The sequence below is a fragment of the Hyla sarda genome, chromosome 8, assembly GCF_029499605.1.
Source record: "Hyla sarda isolate aHylSar1 chromosome 8, aHylSar1.hap1, whole genome shotgun sequence".
NCBI classification, from domain to species: domain Eukaryota; kingdom Metazoa; phylum Chordata; class Amphibia; order Anura; family Hylidae; genus Hyla; species Hyla sarda.
The window spans coordinates 110,574,496-110,587,970 of NC_079196.1; the positions used below are offsets into that span (position 1 = coordinate 110,574,496).

At 40.0% G+C, this 13,475-nt stretch overlaps 1 protein-coding gene across 2 annotated transcripts in view; it reads right to left on the minus strand.

Annotated features, from left to right (window-relative positions):
• PLEKHM3 (pleckstrin homology domain containing M3) overlaps positions 1-13,475 on the minus strand; it is a 232,986-nt gene that overhangs the window by 112,600 nt on the left and 106,911 nt on the right. For both annotated transcript variants that reach the window (XM_056534528.1, XM_056534529.1), the window contains exon 5: positions 5,257-5,450. In XM_056534528.1, coding sequence (XP_056390503.1) covers positions 5,257-5,450 — 194 coding nt within the window. The remainder of the gene's footprint in view (positions 1-5,256; positions 5,451-13,475) is intronic.

A 13,475-nucleotide genomic window follows, 5' to 3' on the forward strand; every position in this document is an offset into this window, starting at 1 on the left:
TTCTCTGACTATGTCATTGAGTTAATATGCCTTTCCTGAAGAAACATTTTAACCTTTTGCCCTGTGAAAAGATGCTTTATCATCCTAAAAAAAAGAGAACTCGTCATCGCTAAATCATTTTTCTATGCACGAAGGAAGAAAAATGTGTCCACAATTTCTATGTACATCTGTTTATTGACTGTTGATGTAGTAATTGCTATCTCCCCTGGTCCTTTATCTGGCATGTGCCCCAATATTATAAATAAGTGGGAAAAACTCTTTAGGCATTATTTTTAAATATTTCCTCCAAACACTACGATTGCTTTTCTTCAGCCCCCTGTAAACTGGTCGTCTTCTGTTTAGGTACCAGGGTTTGTGTTCATTTGGCTTTCCCAAATGTAAATGTTATTTCATTCAAGCCAATTTCTTATAGTTCTGTCACTTACATCGACTCCTGTTTCTTCCCATTTGTTTTATGTCTGTTCTATTTGGAAGAAATATTTCTTTAAAAGGGGTTACCCAGGAAAAAACTTTTTTATATATCAACTGGCTCCAGAAAGTTAAACAGATTTGCAAATTACTTCTATTAAAAAATCTTAATCCTTTCAGTTCTTATGAGCTTCTGAAGTTAAGGTTGTTCTTTTCTGTCTAAGTGCTCTCTGATGACACCTGTCTCGTGAAACGCCCAGTTTAGAAGCAAATCCCCATAGCAAACCTCTTCTAAACTGGGCGTTTCCCGAGACAGGTGTCATCAGAGATCACTTAGACAGAAAAGAACAACCTTAACTTCAGAAGCTCATAAGTACTGAAAGGATTAAGATTTTTTAATAGAAGTAATTTACAAATCTGTTGTAACTTTCTGGAGCCAGTTGATATATATATATAAAAAAAAAGTTTTTTCCTGGAATACCCCTTTAAGTTTTCTATCATTACACTTTGGCATGTTCCTTGCTCTACCCATACATTATTTGTTATAATATTCTTACTATTCTCTTAATAAAATAAAATTACAGACAGCTGACTGGAAAAAATCAACACAGGTACACAGTATGGTTGAAAAAGGACACATGACCATCAAGTTTGGCCAAGGAAGGGAGAATATAAATGAAAGAATCGGAGGGGATGCGATAACATTACCGCAAGTGTAGTAGTATAGTATTTTATTCTAAACATGTATCTCTTCCTGCTGTGACCAGTTTCTAAAGTAGGAGGAAGAGCCCCCTTGCCTTTTCAACGGGTTTTTACCTGGAACAGTTTTTACCCATATTATTTGCAAGGTCCATGTATACATTTACAATATAGTTACTTATATATTTACATACTAATCATATCCCCCTTAAAGAGGTTATCCATCATAAGGTGATTTTAGTACGGATTTCATTTGAAAATTGAAAGAGTTATGGTTTTTAGAAGGTGAGGAGGGAAAAACAAAGTGCAAAAATTAAAATTCCTTTTTAAGGGGTTAAACGTCTCTTCTCAAGACAAAACAGATTTCATTATTTAAATTTTTTTTTTATAACTAAGATGTACCATGATCTGTATTAGTTTTTCAGCTCCAGGATGTCCTTTCTATGAGCTAGTGCACAAAATTGAACAGCATATTTCAGGTAAGGCCAATTCATTACAAAGAAGCAATATTATGTCACTGTCCTATGCTTGTTTTAACATATAACAACATCCTACTGACTATAGAAGCAATAGTCTGCTGCTTGACATTGTATTCTGTTCTGTAGTCTGTGATCTATCTACATGTACTCCCAAATCCTTCTCTATCAGTGACTCTCCCAGTTTTACCCCTCTTAAGACATACGATGCATTCAGGTTATTAGTACACAGAGCACAACTTTACAATTATCCACATTTAACCTCATTTAACCTCATGGATGCCCAAACAGTCATTGTGTCTAAGTTTTACTTTGATATCACCGGTGCTTCCATAAAGAATGCACGGAGTCCCTGCCGACCCCACATTCCCCTAAGTAGGGAAATTTTAGGCCGAATTGTGGAGCTCACATGGAGTCCCAAAGGTCGGAAAAAAGTTAGATTGATTTCACAACTTCTGTCCTTAGTAAAACCATATAAAGTTTATAAGTTATTAAAACCACGCTGGCAACATCTTTTGCCACGCTTTATATTGGATTCAATCTTGAGGAAATTTCAAAAGCCTCTGCGTTGTTTGACACAGCTCTTGTGCTGTGCCATGCTTCCTTTCTATTAGACAAGGCCAACAGATAAGATCTGGAAAGACTTTGCCTTTTAGCCGTAGACTAGTTTGCATTTTTGACTATTACGGTGGTACTGTATCACTGAGTGATTCCATAAATATTAATTTTTACTTGATCGCGAAAACCTTATGCCATTAATTGTAATAATTGACTTTAATAAACTTGAGGAATGTTTTATTAAACCAGAATCTTCAGCTATTAACATATATCATATCTGTGATATGTGTATATGCTTTTAAAGGGATTATTCACCATACAGTGATTTTAGTACATACTTGCCAGACAGTAACGGACATGCTTAGGAAGGATCTGGGCTTGTTTTGGGGCTTATTGGTTATGTTGTGAGATTAACCTAACACTGTGGCTATCTTTTAGTAAACTGGGTATTTCCTGTTGGAGTACATTCTCTAAAACTACATATTCCATAGTTCCTTGTTTACAAGTGTGAGGTCACTTTCCTCCCACCCACACATCAGCCACCCCACCCATTGAAACACAAACGAGTTGCATTCCATTCGAAACACCAGTGTTTTCTAACCAGGGGGCCTACAGCTGTTGCAAAATGATCTCTCTCCCACCCAGCGGTCAATCCACCCATTGAAGCAGGACAGGCTCACTTTGCACACCTAGTGATGTCACCTCTCGACCGCAATGTAACCTTAGACCTGAGTAATTTTGTATGCTGTTAAAAATAAATATTGAGGCAAAAATCACAGAAGAAATGTGAGACCACCAACACACACAAGTACAGACACTATATTATAAACTACACTATGGGGTCTATTCACATGGCAGAATTTCCTCAAGCGGAATTCCGCTTGAGGAATTCCTCCTCAAATAAAAGCCCAATACACTTCTATGGGAGTCCACACTTCTGCCGAATTTTCTGCACCAATTCAGCACACAATCTGCAGAAGCGGAATTGGGGTGGATAAGCGGAAATTCTGCCACAGGAATAGACCCTAACTTTACAGCCCATATAACATAGTTAAATAAAAAAAATATATTCCTGGAATACCCCTTTAAGTAAAAAGGGCTGAGTGAACAACTTCTAATTGTATACTCTTTGCCAGCGCTTGTAGTTTCAAGGGGGTCCTGATAAGTTAAATAGTTGCTTTTCTAATTAGGATAACAATAAGTACCACAGAGAAAGGGACCCTGACCAATGTAAATTCAGTTTCACTCAGCAGCCATCAGTATAGGAAAGCAACTCACATGTGATATCTGTTATGAGTATTGTGGGTGAAAACATAGCCTTTCCTAAAGTGTAAGTGTCATACAAAATGAAGACTTTGGGGGCAGTTTAGCAATGTTTTTTGTGTAATTTCACAAATGTTTGTGTATATCAATATCCAGAGCTGCATCATTTCTTTTTAACAAATCATATATCTGCACACAATTGACCTAATAAGGATGAGTGCAGGAAAAGAACAGTAAATACAGGAGCGTCCCAATCCCATTAATCATTCTGCCTTTTAGTTCACCGACAGCAAAATTAACAGAGGGTTCCAGTTTGTTTATCATAGGACTTCCATTGGTCATGCTTACTGAATTATTAACACATGGATGACATAGTATGGACTGCAACAACAACAAAAAACATGTAAACTACCCTTCTTTTTGTACACTATGGACGTCAAAACTCAAAATAACTTAGGACACTGCCCCTGCAAGGTTAGTATCATATAAGGTAAAGTACACAATAGACAGGACTGATGTTTTACCCTATGCACTGAAGAAACATGCACACGTTTTAAAGGGGTTATCCAGGAAAAAACTTTTTTTTATATATCAACTGGCTCCAGAAAGTTAAACAGATTTGTAAATTACTTCTATAAATTTTTTTTAATCCTTTCAGTACTTATGAGCTTCTGAAGTTGAGTTCTTCTTTTCTGTCTAAGTGCTCTCTGATGACACGTGTCTCGGGAACCGCCCAGTTTAGAAGAGGTTTGCTATGGGGATTTGCTTCTAAACTGGACGGTTCCCGAGACACGTGTCATCAGAGAGGACTTAGACAGAAAAGAACAACTCAAATTCAGAAGCTCATAAGTACCTAAAGGATTAATATTTTTTAATAGAAGTAATTTACAAATGTGTTTAACTTTCTGGAGCCAGTTGATATTTAAAAAAAAAAGTTGTTTCCTGTTTCACAATGTTTTTTATTGAATTTTATAAACATAAGAAATGTAACATAATATGACATCATAACATACATACAACATAATATGACATCAGATGTGTCAGAGTTTACATATGAACATGCATAATAACCTTGACTGGTGGAGCATAATTGTTCATCCAAACAGTGTTGCGCATATTCACAAAGATCTATTAGGTCCAAAGGGACCTTAATTGAAATTTGAGAGCAAGATAATGTTTCCTGGATAACCCCTTTAAAACGTTTTATTTTTAAAGAAATGGCTACAATCAGTATAAACACTTTTCAATGTGGACCTTATGAGGCTTGGTTCACATTCTGTGTTTTTAACATACATTATTGTTTTGGTTGGTGAACTCCCATATCTCTCAAGAGAGTTCCCCAACTAAAACAAAATTACGTATATGAGTTGCAACACAAATACACAGCTGCCTTATAGGAGTTATCCACTTTAAAAAAAAACGTGTCTCCTATTCAAAGGGGGTAGGTGTCTGATCCAGGCCACTCAGCCAATCACCGACTGAGATGGGGTCCTGTCTCTGCTGGTGATTGGCTGAGTCGGCTGTCACTTCTGTTCACATCAGTGCATCTCCAAGGGTAGGGCCCAGAGTGCAGTGGAGAGAAGCAGTGAGCATATACATGCACCACTCCAGCTCAGCCCTGTCCTTCATATACAGGTGCCCAAAATCATACAAAATATGCCATATGGATGTGAAATCTCTATTAGCCTGACAGCATAAAGAGACACTCTGCTTGGCATACAGCAGGCACCTTTGAATGCCATCCTCAGTTGAGGGTTAATCAATGAGTGATTTGGAACCCACAAGCATTATTTAATAAGACATACATTAAAATAAAAATTCCAATTTTTTAGCTGATACTTTTATCACTCACCTCCTACGCAGATCCTCCGCAACCACTGCACGACAGCTGAATAAATAGGCTCGAAGTGACTTTAGCTGCTGCCTGAGACGTACAACTTGTTCTAGTGCATCCACATGCCGGTACAGCAATGGGTTCTCCTGCTGCACATCAATCAATGGCTCTTCATACACATACTCCAAGAACTCTTTTGCCTGCTTGGATACCTGGAAAAAGAGGTCACTTTACAGGGAGAAATTGTCTTTAATAGGAATGTGCTGTACTGTGCACTCTGGCATAAAATTCCAATTCTGGATTCCACCTTAAAAATGAACATGTTTATTCTTTCGGCAGAGTCAGAGTGGTCCTAGCACCATTTTTTCCCGACAGTGTCTGCTGCACACAGAATTTACACCTGGAAATTCTCCCAAGTGAGCATGAAGAGACTCCATAGGGTGAAGGTCATAAGCGCACCCTAGGGGTTGCAGAAAAGGTGGGCACAGGACACTATAATACAGCAGAAGTCATGTTGTTGTTAATCATGCCAAAACCTAGAGAAATATAGATATTTTATACTTTTTTTCTGTCTAATGTTTGCAAAGGCATCTCCAGGATGTTTTTTTTAATACTTTTTATCTGTCTTATTTATTATTATTCTTGCACAAGAGATACTTTATTTCATGCGGTGGGCTTTATTTTATTTAGTTATTAATCTATATTAAGCCCATTATCACCCAGGTTTTTTTTTTTTTTTATGTATTCCTTGTTACAGACAGTTTGTACTTTACATTAGTGGTAAATTTTTATTGATATATTCAGCGTTTTTTGTGAAAAACTCCAAAATTTTGTGAAAAAAAAAATGATAAAATTTTTTCTAGCTTTTACATTTTCTGCTTGTGCGACAAATTGTCATGCCGCACCAAATTAATGATTAATTCACATCTACAATATGTCTACTCTATGTTTCCATCATTTGATAAACATTATTTTACATTAGAATGTTAGAAGGTTTATAAGTTTAACAGCTATTTTCCAGATTTTCAAGAAAATTTCAAAATCTTATTTTTCAGGGACCAGTTCAGTTCTGAAGTGGAATTGAGGGGCCTGTATGTTAGATACCCCCATAAAACACCCCATTTTAAAAACTGCACCCCTTAAAGGGGTATTCCACTGGAAAAACTTTCTGTCTGACCACAGTGCTCTCTGCTGACACTTCTGTCCATTTTAGGAACTGTCCAGAGTACAAGCAAATCCCCATAGCAAACCTATCCTGCTCTGGACAGTTTCTAAAATGGACAGAGATGTCATCAGAGAGCACTGTGGTCAGACAGAAAGAAAATTCAAAAAGAAAATAACTTCATGTGGAGCATAAAGCAGCTGATAAGTACAGGAAGGATTAAGATTTTTTTTAAACTTTTTGGCACCAGTTGATTAAAAAAAATGTTTTCTAGTGGAGTACCACTTTATTGTCTATTCACACGTACAGTAGTCTGCGCAGATTTCATGTGCAGAATTTTCTGCTGTAGATTTCAATGTAAACTGAATGACTGAATACAGCTTGAAATCCTGTGCATCAAATCTGTGCAGAATACTGTACGTGTGAAGAGACCCTTAAAGAGTCAGAATGACATTAAATAAGTTTATTAACCCTTTAGGTGTTTCACAGAAATAAAAGTAAAGTGGAGGCGGAATTTTTAAATTTCATTTTTTTTGTATTTTAATCTACCGTATATCCCGACGTATAAGACGACTTTTTAACCCCGAATTTTCTTCTGAAAAGTCGGGGGTCTTCTTATACGCCGGGTATTGGGGTTCGGCATAGGAATACTTATGATTATCTGCCCGCCCAGCTCCTGTGTGCGGCTGCAGGCGGGGGGCCGGCCAGAGCATGTACAAACTAATAACTGTATACTTAAAAACCAGGGTGCCTCCAGCTGTTGTGAAACTACAACTCCCAGCATGCCCGGACCGGCAAAGGCATGCTGGCAAAGGCATGCTGGTAGTTGTAGTTTCACAACAGCTGGAGGCACCCTGGTTTTTAGTATACATGAATTAGTTTTTACATGCTCTGGCTGGCCCCCGACTGCAGCCGCACACAGGAGCCGGCCCGGGCAGATAATCATAAGTATTCCTATGCCGGACATCCCTGTGTCCCGAAAAATCTTTTTGGGACATAAGGATGTCCGCGGGTCACTAACCATTCCCCAGCCGCCGCGCGTCCTCCTCCGCAGGAGGACGCGCCGGCCGGGGCCTGGTGAGTGACCGGCAGCGCGTCATCTACAGTGTTCCGATCACCGCTCCTCCGGTCCTGGGAGTGCTGCTATGGTCCATAGGCCATAGCAGTAGATTGTGACCCCGGGCCGGAGGAGCGGTGACCGGAACACTGTGGGGGGCAGTACACAGACATACAGCCTCCAGCCATACACTCTATATGGCTTGTATGTCTGTGGGGGGAGCTGCCTACTAATGTGGGGGGAGCTGCCTACTATTGTGGGGGAGCTGCCTACTGTTGTGGGGGAACTGCCTACTATAGTGGGGGAGGGAGCTGCCTACTATTGTGGAGGAGGGGAGCTGCCTACTATTGTGGGGAAACTGCTTATTATTTTGGGGGAGGGGAGCTGCCTACGATTGTGGGGGGGAGCTGCCTACTATTGTGGGGGGAGCTGCCTACTATTGTGGGGGGAGCTGCCTAATATTGTGGGGGGGAGCTGCCTACTATTGTGGGGGGGAGCTGCCTACTATTGTGGGGGGGAGCTGCAGACTATTGTGGGGGGAGCTGCCGGCTATTGTGGGGGGAGCTGCCTACTATTGTGGGGGAACTGCTGACCTAATGTGGGGGAGCTACTGACCTAATGTGTGGGAGCTGCTGACCTAATGTGGGGGAGCTTCTTACTATTGTGGGGGAACATGCTGCCTACCTAATGTGGGGGAACTATACTGCCTACTTAATATGGGGGGAACTACAAGGTACTGTACATCGCGGTAGGAGGGGTAGTCTTATACGGCAAGTATATCCCAAGCTCTATATTTTAATTGTGAAAGTCGGGGGTCATCTTATACGCCTAGTCGTCTTATACGCCGGCATATACGGTATTTTTTTTCTGTAGCACAGTAAGTGTTGACAAAGAATTGCTACTTAAAATGTATTCCCTGAATTCTGATGTATTTAGAAATATCCCATGTGTGACCTTTGTGCACTACGTGACTCACACACAGGCCTCAGACAAAAAGGCGTGCTATATGGATTTGGGGCCTCCTTTTAGTTTAGGATATTTTGTTGGCATCATATAAAGTTGCAAAGGCCTTGGGGTGCAAGAATATTTTTCGGAGACAAGTTGACGCTTTCATTGGTACCATTCTGGGATACATGTGACACTCTGATAATTTTTTATTTTACTTTTTATGAGGTGGTATGAATAAAAAAAATCTATTCTGCAAATTTTTTTATGAGTTTTTCAGGTCGTTCGTCATGCAGTATAAATGACATAATAACTTTACTGTGCAGGTTGGTACCATTATGGCAATACAAATTTATATAAATCTTTCATATTTTATTACATTTATATTACATTTTGCAGGACATGTTTTTTTTTGGGGGGGACTAATTTTGCATATGTTTTTTTTTACATATATATATATATGTGTGTGTGTGTGTATATAATTTATTATATAGTATTTTATATATTTTTTTATTTTTAAATGTTTTAGAATTTTTTTCAAATTTTTTTATTCCATATTGTTATACATTAGATAAATTTTTTTGCTGATCATACACATAATTCAGTGGAGTACACATCTGTACTCCACTGTATTATGCCTATGCCTGTCAGTTTTACACTGACATACATAGTATAGCAGTTTGTTGCCATGACAACGGAGGACATTGTCAGGCCTCCGGTTGCCATGCAACCGATCGGCATTCTGCTGTCACCTTGCAGAGCGCCGGTCCTGAACAGAGGGAGCTCCATCCAGCGTCTATAGGGCTAACTCAGGATCAGAGAGCAGCTCCGATCCTGAGTGCTGTGCCTGGCCTCCTCCGACTTGGCCCCCCTCTCCTCAGAACGCTTCACTATGTGAAGCAATGGAGGAGGGGGGAAGGAGAAGACCCCCGCAAATATCACTTCTATTGGTCCGTATGTATTTATTTTTGTATAAGGCTTTATATTGTACTTCAGCCCTTTATATCTAGTGAGTGAATTTTTAATTGGGCCGGTACTGCGGCGTTCTGAACATGTGCTGAGATAGAGGATAAGATGTCTAGGGGTAGAGTACTCCTTTAAGGATCTCTGGTAACTGTTTGATTTAAAGGGGTACTCCGGTGCTAAGACATCTTATCCCCTATCCAAAGGGACCCCCCGTGGGGACCCCACGCAGCACCCCGTTACAATCAGTCCCCAGAGCATGTTCGCTCCGTCTGATTACTGCTGTCACGCCCCCTCCCATAGGCTTGCATTAATTGGGCGGAGCGTGACCTCACAGGGGGGCGGAGCCGTGACGTCACAATGCTCCGGCCCGTGATCGCCGGTAATCAGACCCCGAGCGAACATGCTCCTGGGACTGATTGTAACGGGGTGCTCCATGCAAGATCACGGGGGTCCCCAGCGGCGGGACCCCCGCTATCAGGCATCTTATCCCCTATCCTTTGGATAAGGGATAAGATGTAGTAGTGCCGGAGTACCTCTTTAAAGCATTTTAAAGTATATGATGTTAAGTATTTATTTTTATCAAAGCCTATAGTTTACTAAATAAAAATAAGGTTTAGATATTTGTATTTTTGAGTTGGCAGTATGTGTATTTAGGTTTTGGTAAGATAATTTGTATTTGATTATCTTTACTCTTATGGCACATAGCACAAATCAGATTTTAAAGTAATTTGTGATTTGTTACTTTTTGTTGTGCCTATATCTACTTATGTTTCATACAGTGTATTTACACCTGTGCGTGGATCTAGGGTGTATTCACACTTGATAATTATTGCCCATATTTGCTGCAAGCTTATTCAGTTTAATCTTTATTCCATGCACTTTATTGGATGGTAAATATAACTCAGTACTACAGTTTATTAACTCCTTGTATGCACCTATTTTGTTGGTGTTGTGTTTAAATTCTCTTATTTTGTATACTAATAAGGATGAAATTTCATTCATTTACAGTCATGGCCGTAAATGTTGGCCCCCCTGAAATTTTTCAAGAAAATAAAGTATTTCTCACTGAAAAGGATTGCAGTAAGGCTGGATTCCAATTACGTTTTCCCCCATATGGGAGCACATACGGCAGGGGAGAGTTAAAAACTTGCGCTCCCGTATGTAATTCATTTCAATGAGCTGACTGCAGTGAAACGTTCGGTCCGGTCGGCTCATTTTTGTTTCACTGCGGTCGGCTCATTGAAATGAATTACATACGGGAGTGCATAGAAAGGCATACGGGAGCGCAAGTTTTTAGCTCTCCCCTGCCGTATGCTCTCCCGTATGGGGGAAAACGTAATGGGAACCCAGCCTTACACATGTTTTGCTATACACATGTTTATTGCCTTTGTGTGTATTGGAACTAAACCAGAAAAGGGAGGGAAAAAAGTTAATTGGACATAATGTCAAACCAAACTCCCAAAATAGGCTGGACAAAATTATTGGCACCCTTTCAAAATTGTGGAAAAATAAGATTGTTTCAAGTATGTGGTGCTTCTATAAACTCACCTGTGGCAAGTATGTGTGGGCAAAATAAAAATCACACCTGAAAGCAGATAAAAAGGAGAGAAGTTCACTTAGTCCTTGCATTGTGTGTCTGTGTGTGCCACACTAAGCTTGGACAACAGAAAGAGGAGAGGAGAACTGTCTGAGGACTTGAGAACCAAAGTTGTGGAAAAATATCAAACAATCTCAATGCTACAAGTCCATCTCCAGAAATCTAGATTTGCCTTTGTCCACAGTGTGCAACATTATCAAGAAGTTTGCAACCCATGGCACTGTAGATAATCTCCCTGGGCGTGGACGGAACAGAAAAATTTATGAAAGGTGTCAACGCAGGATAGTCCGGATGGTCGATAAGCAGCCCAAAGGGTGCCCACGTCGCGACGTTAACGGCTGCAGGAACCTTGCTGTAGCGGTTGTTGGAGGATATGTAATCCCAAAGGGTAGTACGAAACACACGACTGCAACATTGAAATTACTGAAATTCAACAGAACATCTCATTTATTGAGTAGAACAATACTATCCTCCCCAAAAGGGAAAACCAATCAGGCACCTACAGATACCGCAGCCCGTCGCGTGAGTGGGTCCCCAAGCAGAGACCTCCAGCGCTGCGGAAAGCACAAAACATAACCACACATTTTTCTCAGAACTCAATATCTTGGGCTACTACTACACCCATTTTTAATCTATTGAAAATTGTAAATGAATTGCAAATTTTGTGTGTTTTTTGTTTCACCAATGTTTTGACGTTTTTATTGTGATCCAATCCAATGCCCGGGATGTATATTTAAACCAGCACATACTTGTGCCTGTAATACCCACTGCCTGAAGAAGAATCCGTCCTGGGTTCGAAAACAACTGTGTTGCACCCTATATTTTGTTTTACCATTAAAAGCCAATTTATTTTACAAGATCTTTGCACACTGGTTTTTGGGAGCAGACGCCAGATGGGGAATCGTCTGTATTTTCTTCTCTAATTTAATAATTTTGTCCAGCCCCTTTTTGGAGTTTGGTGTGCCATTACGTCCAATTTGCTTTTTTTCGTCCCTTTTTTAGTTTAGTTCCAATACACACAAAGGGAATAAACGTATCGCAAAACATGTGTTACTGCAATCCTTTTCTGTGAGAAAGACTTCATTTTCTTCATAGTTGCCCAAAGGGGGTGTGTACAGCCAACAATTCTCAGAAATACTGGCATCTCACCTCTGGGACCCAATAATCTGCCCGTGATCAAACATTCTCAAAATAAAATGTTTACACACAACTGGCAAATGTTGCCTATGGGTAAGAGTTCAATGTATTATCTGAGAGTTGATCGTGATGCAACCACCCAGTGTGTCTGATCATAGTTAGTACGATAAATGGAAGAAACCGGAGAGATGTTTAAGTGGTTAAAAAATCCAAATTTAAAACTTATTAAAGACTCAATTAGTAAACTAAGCATAGTGTGAGATATGTACAGTAATCCCTACAATACTTTTCCTGCTGTAGGCTTACGCTAATGAATAGAGATGAGCGAACTTACAGTAAATTCGATTCGTCGCAAACTTCTCGGCTCGGCAGTTGATGACTTATCCTGTGTAAATTAGTTCAGCCTTCAGGTGCTCCGGTGGGCTGGAAAAGGTGGATACATTCCTAGGAACGAGTCTCCTAGGACTGTATCCACCTTTTCCAGCCCACCGAAGCACCTGAAAGCTGAACTCATTTATGCAGGAAAAGTCATCAACTGCCGAGCCGGGAAGTTCGTGACGAATCGAATTTACTGTAAGTTCGCTCATCTCTACTAATAAACAACAAGATATTAATAAATATCTGTCATTAGTTTCATACTATTCCCCACTATGGGCAGCATTAAACAGCAAAAGACTCATGATAAAGTACTATGGGGCATGGGGGGGGGGGGGGGGGGGGGTCTACAAATTTAGTAACCAGAAACAATGCTAAGCCATGCTAACTTTCTAAGAAGTGGTAAGTGTGAAAGTTAAATAAACATTTTTTTATTTGCCACAAAAAGTGCACAATGTTAATAGATTCCTCCCTTTGTTTTACGTTAAAAGATTGAAGACGTGATCCAGCCAGTAGGAAATTCCCCCCACGCCTGGTTCTTATTAAAACATAGGGGTGGGGGGGATTTATTGTTTATTATGTTATGTATGGAAATTTTCTAGCATAAAAACCGCAAAGTCTAGCATGAAGCTGATTTGCATAGAAATATGCAACTTATTGGCGGATTTACGCCAATCTCTCTCTCTCTTTTTTTTTTTAAAGAAAAAAGTAAGGAGGTGTGGCCTCAGGCAACCTGGTACACACACAATACTATACACTATGAACTGGCTTACATTGAGTGGAAATCCACTGCAAAGATTTCAATGTGTAACAAATTGGTGCATTTTGTGCTAGTGTACTCTCCCTCGGAACGGACATGTGATATGACAGTCTTTAAGATGTTCCCCCATAGTCATATGTAATGAGGCAGCCTGTGGTCAGAACAACATAAAACTAATAACAGGTTCCCTTCAGAGGTAGATACACAATATACACCACGTAGGTCAACTGCATCAAAA